We start from the raw sequence: 14,999 nt of genomic DNA on the forward strand, positions 1-14,999 counted from the left end.
TATATATATAGTTGGTTAATTGGAGGCTGAGCTACATAGGTGGTGCTTTTTCTAAAGCTGTATTTTGACGATATTTGTGATTCTAGCAGGAGTTCATTTGTCCTTTAAACTCCACCACCAGTGSTGAGCACAGCTAACCACAAAGTTAGATTTGCTAACTAAATATATGGCTTCACTAACGCTAAACTGTTACACATGTAAAATATTAGTGGAAGCTAACACTTACAGATTATCGCTAACCACTAAGAGGACCGTCGCACGTCTTTGTCTCCTTCCAGCTGAACACTGGTGGGACTGACACAAACCTGCTGATGTTAGCTTGTTAGCCGTTAGTGGACTTAAAGTTGGCAAAACCTAATTTAGCATTAATCGCTAATTGCTGATGGATAACCACTGAAATGACTGTCACTCAGTCTGCGTCACACGTCTCCGTCTCCTTCGAGATAAAGACTTTTAGTTATCTAGCAGAATGAAGTTAGCCAAATCTAATTTAATGGAAGCTAACCACTAATTGCTAACCGCTAAGATGATTGTCATTTAATTTCTGTCCCCGTCTCCTTCAAGATAAAGACCGGTGGGACTGACACAAACCTGTTAATGTTAGCTATTAGTGGACTTAAAGTTGGCAAAACCTAATTTAGCACAAGCTAACACTATTAATTGCTAACTGCTGATTGATAACCACTAAGATGACTGTCACTCAAACCTGTTTATGTTAGCTTGTTAGCTTTTAGCAGAATAAAGTTGGCAAAATCTAATCTAATGAAAGCTAACCACTAATTGCTAACCGCTAAGACGATTTGTCAGTCAATTTGCGTCTTTTAGTTTTTAGTGGACTTTGAGTAGGCTAACCTAATTTAGCAGATGCTAAGTGGTCTGCTATTGGTTTGCAAAGTTAATGAAAAAGCTACTCCGCTAACTGAAAAACTTAGCTCTGCTTTTAGCTGTTAGCACAACAGTGACCGCCATAAATCCTGTAAAACGTCACTCGTCCCGCTCAAACGTTTGTTTTTGTTCTGCTGATATTTGTTTCATTTTTGTCTCACAGAAACAAGCCTTTTCACTGCTCCTCTGCAGCGCTCTGCCTCGCTCAAAAGACGAGTGATTATAGTGTCGCTTCTCGCCTCAAAGGAGGCTCCCTCGTCTGATCTCAGGAGATCTTGGGTAAAGCTCCCCTAATCTCAGCCCAATAGCTGCACCAGTGGACTGATGGACAGATGGCAGAGAGCCACTGAAGATGTAACCAGTGCAGCTTTGCTCTGTGTATAGATCCACTAATGCACCTCTTTTTTTTTATTTTATTTGAAGGCCTCTGGGATCTTCCACAGTACTTAGCGGACTGTGTGCTGTACTTTTTGATGACTGCTCTTCTGGAGACACACCTAATCCCTAACCCACACCTTAACCTCTTCCTGTCTAGGACGACTGTGACACACACACACACTCACTGAGAGATGAGCGCAACACGTCAGCCCTTTTCCCAGAACATCTCCCACACAGTTTCCTTGTTAGCACTCCCTGCAGCCTTCATGATGTTCCCAGCTTCGTCCTTCAGCGACGGAACAATAGGTCAAGTTTTATCTGCTGTACGAAATTAATGGAGTGTTGCAAACGAGGCAGCCGTTGTTGGCTTTTGATGCAACTATTGTGGCGCTGAAGATTGGTTGTGTTTGCTGTGTGTATTAGCTGCCACCACACATAGTCAAAGCAGAGGAATGTCACGGTCTGGGCTATCATCGGGACGCTCAGAGCTCAGGGGGATTACAGTAATGGATTGAGGGCCTGTGGATAATACTTGTGTCAATACTGTGCACCTCTTTTCTGAACCCTATGCTCTTGGAGAAGGCTCTGTCTTTTTTTCCCCCCCACTTTTTTTTTGTTGAGAGAGTTAAGCTTGATGGCTGCATCTCACATTGCGCCGGAGGAGGAGGAGGAGAGCCCTGTGAATGCTCAAAGAGAAGAGTGTTCCAGCGAAAGGCAGCAAGACGCAGCTTGTCCCTGGAACATCTGTGGGCCCGTCCCACGCCTCACGAGATGGAGCTGGGACTTGTTTGTGTCGAGGAGCTTGTCCCGACTCGCCCCGGGCCCTGAGAGCTGCAGATGGGAACAGGTAGAAGGGAACATTTTGAAGGCAGATTCGGGGAGGGTTTTATGGCATCTTTGGGATGTCTCCACAAACGTCATGGAAAAGCACATCCTCTTCCAGTTTTGATTACAAAAGTCCTTTTTTTGGCTTAAAGAGCCCTGTTTTCTTCCTTTACATATAGGATAAATTAAACAACCCCAAAACTTCACTCATTTATGTTTTTCCATTGCTTAAATGTAGCCCCTTTAGGRTTTTGTCTATTAAAAGTTTGTTWGCGGGGGGATTAAAGGTGGAGAGTRGGATGTGTACTGGATTGTTTCTGCTCAGACTACATGGGGCCACAGGACCAGGGTCCAGGTTAGCCCTCAGGACAGGTGTCATCACTGAGATTGGGTGGTCAAGATAAGTGCTGACAAAATGAGAGGTCAGAATCAGGTGACCGTTCTCCCAAATGTTAGGTTGATTTTGTTCTCAGGATTTTTCCTTCAGTCAAAAGAAAAGAAGACAGGGTTAAAACAAAAAAAAAAAAAAAACTTTTTTTGGGGTTGAATTAAACAGGTTTGGGAGACGCTACAGGCATGACGTGACATGTCAGGTATGAAAAAGACAAGACCAGAGGCGCCAAACAGCGCTTGTTTAAGGCCTGATGTTTGTCAGGACTTGATTTCTGCATGCGCCCGCAGCGCCTGTCAGGGAGAAAAGAACGCTGCGGCTGTGGGCCTGCCTCAACCTGCTCCAGAGAGGAAGTCTCTTCCTGTTTTTTTTTCTTCCAAAAGTGCTTCAAGATTTAGAAAGTAAGGTTGCACATCCACAGAGCTTTATTCATCACTCTAAAGTGGACAGGTTTCCACAAACTGCACAGTKGTTGCTTTTCTCTACCTTGTCAGTAAAATATTCATTCATTATCGACGTGACTGGCTGCCACGTGTGCCGGTGTGTGTTTTCCGCAAACACTGAGTTTTTCWTTCAAGCGCCCGTGATTGAGCCGCTCCGCATTGTGCTCTGTGTGTTCCTCGGCTGTGTAATACACTTTGTGACCAATGAAAAGGCCCCATAATTACATGTTAACACCTGAGCGCCGCGCCCTGTGTGAGCCACTGAATCCCATCAGTCATCCGGCTGTCCTCCGCCCTGAATGCTGTGGGCTTGAGCTGCGTGCCGCTCGCAGCGCTCCCACCGCCTCGGCAAACAGCACCAGCAGCGCATAGCTGTGCACTCAAAGTTTGTAGCTCGAGGGCTGGGATGGTTCTCTGCTGTGTGTGTGCGTGTGTGTGCGTGTGTGTGTGGTTTTATCTACCAGTTTAGGACCTTTTCTAGTATAAACACCTACGTTGTCAGCAGTTGTAGTCCCTTTGAGGACCAAACACCAGTCTTTATAAAGTGGAACACCGTTTTAGGGTTAGGCTACAGGTCCTAATAAGATTAGAAATACAAATGTGTGTCTTTGGGAGTGTATCATCTAAACAAACGTTCAGATTAAACATCTCAGATTAGATCTTTTCAGATTGGGTTGATTTTTAGCTTTTAGCTGCACAAACTCTACAAAGTGACCTCTTCAGAACCAACGCCTCTCTTTCAGCTCGCCTCCTRAATCCTCTGCTCCATTTCTCTCTTTCTTTTTTTGCGTTTTTGCCTCTCGTCTTTGCTTGGCTTTTCCACCTCATTTAGCTGACTGACAGAGGCGTACGGGGAGTATCAGGTTAGGAGCGAGGGGGACAAACACCGCCATTTATCTTCAGTTCTTTCTGGGGAACCTTTCGACAAGCTGCTTTGGTTTTAAGGAAGGGATCAGTTCAGCGTTTGTGCTGACGTCTCAGAATTTGAACTATTTTATTCAACCAGACAAACCTTTAACAGGACAGGTAGAGTTGTTGACTTGATTTTTGTTTGTCTTGCTGAGTGTGAAGGGTTAGGATGTGAGGATGTGCTGTTTTGTCCTGGAGAGCAGAAAGGTTGTGCTTCAGCTGAAAACACTCCTGCCAGGTTTGCGTAACTTTAAAATCAACAGGTACAGGTACTGGGAAGAGCTGCCCTATTTACTGGAAGCACTCCTAACAGAGGTGGAATTTTATGTTGCAAACACAGCCCCCAGCGTTTGGTTTAATTTTCTTTTTATTATTATTATACTTTAACAACGCTCGCTGTTTTTATCCAAGACACGAAGCTGACAGGAACATATTCCTCTCCACCCMCAGCCTGTGTCTTCTGCACACAGAGGATTTAAAGCTCTGCTTACACAGCACTGATTTGAATGGTTTGTTTACACAGTTGGGTCGTGCCTATTAGCAACAATTCACTCTTTTCTGACGGCTTACAGCTTATCAATCTCAACAGTGCCAGGGATCAGGGACATATCCATTAGTTACGACAGAAAAACCTTGATCGTGAGCCAGTCCGTGTGAGCAACCGTCACGTTCTGGTGTCAGGCCTGGATAGATCCTCGCCATTATCAATTTCATCTGAGCGCACAAGTCTGTGGAGCCGGAGCTTTCCAGCCACTTCAGAGGCCTCGGCTCTGTGATGAGTGGCCATCAGATGTTACAGCAGAGTGCTCCTCTCTCGGAGATGAAAGCCTTAATTGCTCCTGGAGGGAGGCCATTTTTATGGCGTGTCTCGGAAGTCCCAGAGGCTCTCTCTCCAAGACGTCTCTGAGGTTTCCAATACACACTTCGTGGCACCAGGACTCCTGAATGTGTGTGTGTTTATTTATGTAGGTCATAATCACAGTATCGCATATTTAACCCCCGCTGCTTCGGGGGAAATCACAGRCTTCTCTGCAACTGGTGTTTCCCAGATCAATCTTGCAAAACAGCCTCAAAGGACAGGMTAATTCTCTGTGTAAAATGTTAATCATCTTTGTTTTTCCTCCRCTTCTTTCAGTACTCGACAGACCTGAAGAAGCTCTACTGCCAGATTGCCAAGACCTGTCCCATTCAGATCAAAGTGCTGACCCAGCCTCCGCAGGGCGCCGTCATCAGAGCCATGCCCGTTTACAAGAAGGCCGAGCACGTSACCGAGGTGGTGAAACGTTGCCCCAACCACGAGCTCAGCCGCGAGTTCAACGACGGTCAGTCCCCCGACCTAAAAATCGACGCTCGTGTCTCGCTTCGACGATGGTTTTTCTTTTCGCTCGTTGGGCGCTTTGTGACGAAACTCGTCTCTCGCTTCCAGGTCAGATAGCGCCACCGAGCCATCTGATCCGCGTGGAGGGGAACAACCACGCCCAGTACCTGGAGGACTCCATCACTGGACGGCAGAGCGTGCTGGTTCCGTACGAGCCTCCCCAGGTGAGCGAGAGCCCGGCCTCTCACATCCTTACACCGATCTGACCCAGGCTGCAGGAAGGTTAACACTCCTTCTCCTTCTCAGGTGGGGACAGAATTCACAACTATTTTATACAACTTCATGTGCAACTCGAGCTGCGTGGGTGGAATGAACAGACGCCCGATCCTCATCATCGTCACTCTGGAAACCAGAGAGTAAGAGACGCCAAAGTCCACTTCATCCCCCGCTCTTTGCTCGCCTGTCAGCTCCCCAAATGAGCTGCTAGAATGTTGTCCTGACAGAGGCTCTCYGTCTCCCTCCCTCCCAGTGGACAGGTGTTAGGCCGCCGCTGCTTCGAGGCCAGGATCTGCGCCTGCCCGGGCCGAGACCGCAAGGCCGACGAGGACAGCATCCGCAAGCAGCACGTGACGGACACCACAAAGAGCAGTGATGGTACGAAACGCCGTAAGTAGCGCTGGGGCGGGCTGGTGACGGGCTGATGAGCTTTGGCTTTGATGCTGCCGGCGTGACGGAGTCTCCACCAGCGCACTAACGCAGTCGGCGCATGTTCCCAGCTGCACCTTGCCTGCTCCCTCGCTCGTTTCCCTCCCTCGCCTCTCCGCTGCTCAAGGCCCAGGCTAACTCCTCAGCTCACGRTCAGCTGAGCTCACACGCTTTTCTCTCCTCTTTTCAGCCTACCGCCAAGTTTCCCACGGAATCCAGGTGTCCACCGTCAAGAAGAGAAGGTCCACAGAYGAGGAGGTCTTTTGTTTACCCGTAAGTCTTAATTTTATCACATCAAAACACGTGTCAAACACAAGGCCATGGGCCAGACATGATCAGTGTGGCSGTTTTTGTGGCCCACGGGATCACATTTATATGGCATTAGATCTGACCTCGACTTCAATAAAGTGTCAAGTCACAACAAGCCTCATGATTCTGTAAAAAAACAATGAATCTAAAGAAACCAGCAGATTGTGTTGAATCACTTCATTAGTCTCCAGTCTGAGCAGCACATTGGTGACAGTGGAGAGGAAAAACTCCTTTTTAACAGGAAGAAACCTCCAGCAGAACCAGAACCAGGATCTGTGACACAATGAGTAACCACAGAGTCTCATCCTGCAAAAAATCTGTTTTTTGTAGCTGAGAAAATAAAGTTCAAGTCTTTTATTTACCTGATTTTGATGTGAAAGGACTGTGATAAGATCGTAAAAACTGGACCAATTAAACTATTGCAGATAAACATTCAGCAAAGAAAAAACTGTCAATCTAAAATGAGCAAACGCACATCAGAACAATAAAGGAATGTTTTGTTTTTCACTTTTTAAATTCATATGAACATTAAATAAAACCTTTAGATTTTTATTGAGTTTTTTTATCTGATTTGATCGATCGTGTCGAAATTTCGAACATTTATTGTGAAATTAATACAAAAAGAAAACAACCATATTGTTTTTTCCCCTCAGTTTGTGAAACCAAAATGAAAATATTTTTAATCGAACTGATTAAAAATCCACAGTGTTTGATTTTTTTGCTTCAGYTATTTGAAGCTAAAATAAAATATCCGGTTGTTTAAAGATGTAGAAATGATTGAAGTCATCAAAGACGAAGAGTTTCTAGTGGCTTAAAGAAGATTGCTTAAAAACAGAAACCATTCCTAAAGATGTTGACGACGACTGCATTTGAAACCTGTTCTGCAAAACCTAGAATATTGGAATATTAAAGCTATTTTGTTCATAATAACATCATCAGCTCTCAGTGAGACAAGTTGACTCTAAATAAGACAAAGATATCCATGGTGAGAACAGGATGCCACAATTTCCAGTTCCAGCAGAAGGTCCCAAACAAAATATAAATCTTGTCCTTTGCTTTAACCATTAAAATGAAAAAAAAAAAGTAGCCTTTTCAATTTTTGCAACTTTTTTTCTAATTTAGCTAAAAAACCAGATTTTTCATTTGTTCTTGTTTTTTTTTTAATGGAAAAAAACAAAACAAAAAAAGAACCGTGAAAACAAGCTGAAAACACTAAGMTGCTTTCTGAAAGAAAGAAACAAAAACTCTCTTTTTGCCTCTTCCAGATCAAAGGCCGTGAAATTTACGAGATTTTGGTCAAAATCAAAGAATCTCTGGAGCTGATGCAGTTCCTGCCGCAGCACACAATAGAGTCCTACAGGCAGCAGCAGCAGAACCTCCTTCAGAAACAGTAAGTACTCTGCTGATTTAAAAAAAAACACGACGCTCTGTTTGAGTTTTCTGAAATCACACCTGTTAGCTGCAGGCAGGGTTCACCCGGCCTGCTCTGAGCCGGTGCTGCTCAACTGTTGTGATGAATGTGCAGCGATGACTAACACACTTCACACGAGAGCGAGCTGCGCTGATAAAACTCCTGCATCACCGTATTTAAGGCTGCTAAAGAATTGCAGCTATMTAGAAAAAATAAATAAATCAATAAACACTGACAGGGAGTGCTCCAAATCAAGCATAATTTGGCGTTTAGCAGTTTCTGAGAAATTACCCCGAATTTGCTCAGTGCTGGAAGCTTTACAGGGCGAGCTGTTTTTCTCTTTTGTCCTCTTGTTCTCTCACGGGACTGCAGCCAAAGCTGATGAATCGTGACAAGTGTACCTGGCTGAGCTTTGTTCAAAGGAGAAACCTGCAAAGGTTCACGGTAACGCCTTTGGGTGCTTTGCCAGRTTTACACAACAGCGCCGAAAAAAAAAAAAAAGCATAAAAGAAAATGAAATCAGTGCCTCAGCTTCATCTGTAGGCTAATTAAAAGTGTGTCGTGGTTACACACTTTTTCCTCCTCGTTTCACAGAAACCTGTGGAAACGAGGCTGATGATAACGAAAAATGATAAAGCGCCTCGCTGTCAGCTCCTGCTGCTTTTGCTTTATGTTTTCTACCTGCAACACATGCAACCAGCAGCATGCTCCCTAGACTCTTACTATGTTTAAGGTGAGAAACTGAGGAAAGAAAAATATTTCTTTCCGGGGTTTAGGCGCATTTGTCTAGTTTTGTATCCTCTCACCACCTTTTACTCCAGTGTCTCCCTCGGAGCCTTTCAATAAAGTCAGCAGGAAGTGTTTCAAAATTTTTCTTTTTGCATTTACACTGAACTAACAGCATCTGATCTGTGAGTGTMTACTGCCCTCTGCTGGTCAAACTGTGTGTCACCTTCTCTATCTGTCACCTTCATTGTGTTTCTTATTTTTCTTTTCTGTAAAGTGTTTTATGAGGCTCTGGACCAGGGCCAGCCCCAYGGCACAGGCAGTGTAGGCAAACGCTAAGGCCCCCATCCATCCAGGGGCATCACAAACGGAGGACGAAAAAATAGATTTTATAACATTTTATCAGATTKATTCTGTAGAATATTCCCTGGTTCCTCAGTTTTTTGAACTTGTTCTGTGGGTTTCTCAGYTGTTTTGTTCCTACATGAGGTGTTACATGGAGCAGACACTGTTTCATAATAAAAGTATCATATGATGCAGTCAACACTAACACCTGGTGCTCTGTGGAAACAGAAAACAAAATAAGGATAATGAAGTTTCAGTTCTGATCTCAGATAAAGTTCAGGTTTTCAGTGTTTTACCTTCATAAATACTGATTTGATGTTTTATTAATCACAAAAGAAATTGTAAGATGTTCTTTAAATGGATGGACAATTAAGTTTTGAGTAAATCTGTTACAAAAAATTTCCGGAGGAGTAAACCCCTGGATCCCCCTAGAACTGCTTCAGTCCACAGCTGCTGGTTAACATGAACAGGTGTTCCTCATGATGTGAGGAGGTAGACTTCTGAGATTCTAATTCAAATTAATTATATTGTAAACTATTTTAATTGGACAACCTGGTTTCTAAAGATAAAAAATAACATCAAATACAAAAGTATTTAAYTAGGTTTGTGAATGTCTGTAGGTTGGCAGTGAGATTTAGAAARCTGCACATCTGAAATCTCGCCTCTGGCCGGCCCTGGTCTGGACCTCCCCTGCTCTCCTCCACCTGTGAGCCCTTATTTCTGCCTCTCCTTCCTCCCTGCAGCCTGATAAAAACCCGCCTGGGCAGCCAGCTCCTGGAGCCTACAGGGGATCAGAGGCGGCGCTGCAGCTCCTCCTGAAACTCTGCTCCACATTCCTTTCTTCAAGGAACTTCCTCTCTTGTCTACTTTCTGTCGTCGTCTTTTCTTCTGCCCGTCCTGGGATTTCTGCTCTGAGGATCGGAGCTGCTGCTCCTGGGAGGTCCCCCGCCTCATCTGCCTGAGATTAGGTTACCTCAGCAGTCGGGGGGGCTGAAGTCCTTCGAGCTGGACAGAATTATTGGACTGGACTGCATGCTGTTTGTTCAAACCTTTCAGCTCTTTAGGCTGACGTTTGGACCAGAACCAAGACAATTTTATGACAAAGATCCCTGAAGCACACGTGTTGGGCCTTTASGTTGTTAAGAGCTGGACTCTGGGGGCTTTCTTTTTTGTTTKTTTKTTTTTTGTGGGGGGTTAGAGACRATTTAAATGACAGACCTGTGTGCCGGTGCTGGTCATGTTTTTAAAGTGACTGCAGGACAGTTTGTGTGTTTAATGCTCCTCAATCAAAATGTCTTTAATTAGAGCTGAGATGTGAGCTTTATGTTGTGCAGATGTTGCCACTCTGTTTGAAACAGATTGTTTTGTTTTGCTGGCTCCTGGAATCATTATAATAATAATCATAATATAATAAATGGCTTCTTTTCTTTGCTTTAAATCGGTCTCTTTTTATCTTTCAGGTAAAGGTTAAACGTTATGGTGCGTTCACACCAAACGYRATTTCAGCATCAGGAGCATCAGGTTTACATACAAAGTCTATGGTGGATGCGCTTCAATCAGCGTCGGGAAGTTCTGCGGCGCCTCAAGCGCGATTAGAGCAGCGCGATTTGAACGATTTGAACGATCTGAGCGTTAGACGCGCTGAGGCGCAAATCGCTGAAGTTAGAAAATCTGAACTTTTGCAGCTCGACGCGTCGCGTCAACCAATCAGAGAGACTCCACTGTGTGACGTAGCAACATATTTCCGGACGGGACAGTTTACTGAATGATGTCCACTAACCTGAAACAGACGGAGAGGAGCTCTTTTGCTGAAATCGTGCCTGCAGTCAGTGTCCTGATCCGCAACAATGCGTGGCAGCGACTCATCAGACTGAGTCCTGAAAGCGAGCTGTGAGCCTCTACTCTGAATTATCTGGTGAATTAATTATGAATTAATTATCTGATGAACGTGACATGTTCTTGCTCTGTAAATAAAGCAAAGCCACTTCCTCGTCCGACATTAAACAGAGCCCAACAGAGGAGGGAGGGGCGGGGAGGCTCTTCACGTACAGCGCTTCAAGAGCTGACCTGCGTCTGACCTCAAAGTGCACGAGCGTCCAACTTGAAGCGTTGGCTGCGATTTTGAAGCTGAAATCGCGTTYGGTGTGAACGCAGCATAAGGCTTTATTGTCCCTAAAATGGGAGTTTACAGTGGTAAAACCACAAAAAAACAATTTAAAAAACTTAAATTAAAAGCAGAACAGTCAGAGGAAATAAGAATATAAACTACCAACAACACAAGTAAAACAGTAGGAATGATAAAAAGTGCTAATATTATTGTTACACAGACCATCCAACACCCTGCTCTTCTCTCTCCTGCCTCAGGACTTCCATGCCGTCTCAGCCCTCCTTCGGCTCCAGCTCCCCGACTCACGGAAAAGTCAACAAGCTGCCGTCGGTCAGCCACCTCATGAACCCGCAGCAGCGCAACACGCTGACCCCGTCCAGCATGTCCGGAGGCCTCACTGACAGTAAGTCAGCTCTGCTGTTTTCCCTCTGCTCTGTCTCAGGTCCAAACCCACAGCAGGCGCTCCGTCTCTGCGGGGCTGTTTCTATAAGACAGCGTGCATGAGCCCATTCCCCCCAAAACATAGTAATATAAAATTTCAAATTGGCCCAAAGGACCTGGTACGATCAGGGGCAGGGGGGTGGGGGGTAAGTGAGGCTATGGCCACTCCCCTAAAAAAAATTGGTGGCGTTCCCTGCTGGCCCCCTTCAGCCAGATATTTTTAATTTTCTCTTGYTATTCAGGATCAGTAAAACCCAGTGGTGGGCACAGCTAACCAAACAGTTACCTCCGCTAACCGCCAATACGCTAACTAGAAAAATACCTCCTAAAACACTAAACAGCTGAAWTGGTGAGATAAATAGCGRAAGCTAACGCTAACTGATAACTAAAGAAATGTCATTTAAACAGGTGTGTGGCAAAATGCAGGCGCTTTGTTAAAAGCTCATCAAAGAAAGAAACACTAAACACAGTTAAAWCCACAAGCAGTAGAATCGGCAAGGAAACAAACTGCACAAAGTGATGCAAATAAAAAAAATCAGTCTGTTCGCCCCACGGCTTCTTCATTCAACCAATATGTCTGCTGAAARCTGATGGCGCACAGATTCCAAAAGTTTCATCACAATCCAACCAGGATTCACGGAACCACAAGCAAATAAAACCAGATTTATGTCCAGCGTTTGAAAAACATATTCAGAAAATCCACCTTACCTTTGCTGTTTTGCTTCTGAATCATAAATCCACAGAGGTAAAATGTTATAAACTGAGTAACTACATCTCCCAGAGTGCTGTAGGACATTTTCCTAGGCCACAATCACCCTTTCTGATCAAATTACAGAGTTGTGAGCAGATGAAGGCGACTGTCACTCAATCTGCTTTACACRTCTTCATCTCCTTTAAGTTGAAGACTTCAGGTGGACACACGAAACTGAAGATGCTACATGCAAGGAGCATGAGGAAAGCATGCAGAGCTGCATGTGTGAAGGGAGAGTCATTTGTTAAAACACTTAGTTAACAACAAAATTTAATGCAAGCTAATTTGGTCCCCTAACAGTTCCCAACATTAGCGAAAATGCTAGTTTCCTAAACCAAAAGTTAGCTTTGTTTTTAGCCGTTAGCAGATTAGTGGAACTGTGTAAAACCTCATGAAAATAAAAACAAACTGTATTTGAACAATTAGGAGTCTAAAATGAAGCTATATACTTGATTTAAAATTAAAAATAGAGTCTAATATCTAGTACCACTTGATACAGACTGGTCAGTAACACTTTAAAATAAGGTACACAAAAAAAGCTTAACTACTGAGGAACTACTGAGTAGTTTCTGAGTAGTTACTGAAGACACCAAATAGTAAATACTGAGTAGTTATCAATGACACCAAAGAGTAACTACTCAGGGACTACTGAGTAATTACTGAGTAGTTACTGATTTGTTCCTCAGTAACTACTCTTTTGGGTGCTTCACTTTACTTTAGGGTACAAAAAAAGAGTAGTTACTGGTCAGTTACTGAGTAGTTACTGTTTGGACACCAAAGAGTAACTACTCAGGAACTACTGAGTAATTACTGAGTAGTTAYGGATTTGTTCCTCAGTAACTATCTACTGTTTTGGGTGCTTTACTTTAGGGTACACAAAAMCAGTAGTCACTGGTCAGTTACTGACTGATTCGTTCCTCAGTAACTACTGTTTTGGGTGCTTCACTACATCAGTGAACAAAATAATAACCAGGCAATGATTTGGTACTAATTAAGTGATAGTCAGACTTACTTAAGATGACATCAATACAACAATATAAAACTACTTACATCTTTCATCAACCGGTTTCCAAAATAGTTAAACCAATAAAATCAGTGACATCAAGGAAACAGGTATCTAACAATATCCTTGACCTCACAGGAGCAGGKTTTATTCAGAGATCACATGAAGATAATTTCCTGGTTCCCAGGAAACAAACCAGAAGTCCCCTAATAAGGATAAGCTATGTGTTCCCAAGTAACTTCTGGTAAACTATTCAGTAGTTCTTGAATAGTTACTCTTTGGTGTCATTGGTAAGTACTCAGTAGTCCTTGAGTAGTTACTTTTTGGTGTCTGGTAACTTACTCAGTAGTCCAGGAGTAGTAAATCTTTGATGTCCAAAGAGTAACTACTCAGTAACTACTCAGTTGTTCGTGAGTAGTCACTCTTTGGTGTCCAAACAGTAACTACACAGTAACTGACCAGTAACCACTCTTTTTGTGTAYCCTAAAGTAAAGTGAAGCACCCAAAAGAGTAGTTACTGAGGAATGCATCAGTAACTACTCAGTAATTACTCATTAGTTCCTAAGTAGTTACTCTAGTGCCCTTGGTAACTACTCAGTAGTCCCTGAGTAGTTACTCTTTGGTGTCAATGGTAACTACTCAGTATTTACAATTTGGTGTCTTCAGTAACTACTCAGTAGTCCCTGAGTAGTTACTCTAGTGCCCTTGGTAACTACTCAGTAGTCCCTGAGTAGTTACTCTTTGGTGTCAATGGTAACTACTCAGTATTTACAATTTGGTGTCTTCAGTAACTACTCAGTAGTCCCTGAGTAGTTACTCTAGTGCCCTTGGTAACTACTCAGTAGTCCCTGAGTAGTTACTCTTTGGTGCCAATGGTAACTACTCAGTATTTACAATTTGGTGTCTTCAGTAACTACTCAGTAGTCCCTGAGTAGTTCCTCAGTAGTTAAGCTTTTTTTGTGTACCTTATTGTAAAGTGATACCACCTGGTCTAACTGAACCAATATTCAAAAAATTAGAGGGTCTTTGTTATTTGTATACATTTTGTTTAGATTGAGTTAGCGGAGCTAACTTTTTGGTTAGATGTATCCATGACTAACTGTAAGTAAAAAAAAAACTAAAGTAGACTTATGTTTATCAGAAAGTGATTCCCTAATCTTCATATTGTTGTTTTAGACAAACAACCTATTTATGACAACAACATAAAATCTGGCTTTTGGTTTTGGTGCCACCCCTGGACTTTCAGTGTCCCCCCATGGCGCCCTCATTAAAACATTTCTGGAGGCGCCACTGGGTTTGATGCATCACATTTCAAGTAGAAAGTAACCTCTGCATGACCTCCCCCCAACCTGTCACGTAAACTTTAAACCCCGACACAGTGAGACGAGGCTGACTTTAGCTCCCTTTGTCTCTGCAGTGACTCCCATGATGGGCTCCCACCTGCCCATGAACGCTGACATGAGTTCACTGAGCCCCACACACGCACTGCAGCCACAGCTACCCCTGGTGCCCTCCTCCCACTGTACCCCCCCTCCTCCATACCCCATGGACAGCAGCATCTCCAGGTACCTCAGCCACCAGTTCTGCCTCACTTCCACTGCACTTCTTTGGCTTCAGCTTCACAATCTTCAGAACACATCAGAAAATACAATTTATTGACCAAACTGTATGAATTTTAATGGAATAATTCCAATTTTATGTTTTTTTGTTGCCCAACAGCTTCCAAAATGTTGAATTAGATAATAAGCTTGCAATATTTTTTTAACATGTGTCTAAAAACATAAACTACACAAACAATTATTGTGAATTAGATGTTAAAATTTTTAATCATTATAAAATTGGCACTATTAACTTGAACTAAATGACCACATTCAGTAGAATGTACCTCAGTGAACTGTCTGTGTGTGGAGCTACATTGGGGCCATAATTTTTTGTTTGTTTGTTGTTGTTTATTTTTAGTTTCAAATCTATTTTTTCAAATTCAAGACTGCTTTTTAGTGTCAATTTTTTCAGTTTCAAAGAGATTTTTAATTTTAAATCTTTGTTTTTCAG

General features: G+C 43.3%; 1 protein-coding gene across 4 annotated transcripts in view; it reads left to right on the plus strand.

Moving 5' to 3' along the window:
* The window catches only part of tp63 (tumor protein p63), a gene marked incomplete at its 3' end in the record, with an annotated part of 45,682 nt that extends 31,170 nt beyond the window's left edge, over nt 1–14,512 (plus strand). For 2 of the 4 annotated variants that reach the window (XM_014023050.1, XM_014023052.1), the window contains 8 exon segments: nt 4,967–5,153; nt 5,258–5,373; nt 5,456–5,565; nt 5,679–5,815; nt 6,045–6,127; nt 7,429–7,553; nt 11,010–11,155; nt 14,365–14,512. In XM_014023050.1, coding sequence (XP_013878504.1) covers nt 4,967–5,153; nt 5,258–5,373; nt 5,456–5,565; nt 5,679–5,815; nt 6,045–6,127; nt 7,429–7,553; nt 11,010–11,155; nt 14,365–14,512 — 1,052 coding nt within the window. 4 annotated transcript variants of the gene reach the window in all.
* Nucleotides 14,513–14,999: the final 487 nt, after the last annotated feature.

The sequence above is a fragment of the Austrofundulus limnaeus genome, unplaced genomic scaffold (genome assembly GCF_001266775.1).
Source record: "Austrofundulus limnaeus strain Quisiro unplaced genomic scaffold, Austrofundulus_limnaeus-1.0 Scaffold355, whole genome shotgun sequence".
In the NCBI taxonomy this organism is placed as follows: Eukaryota; Metazoa; Chordata; class Actinopteri; order Cyprinodontiformes; family Rivulidae; genus Austrofundulus; species Austrofundulus limnaeus.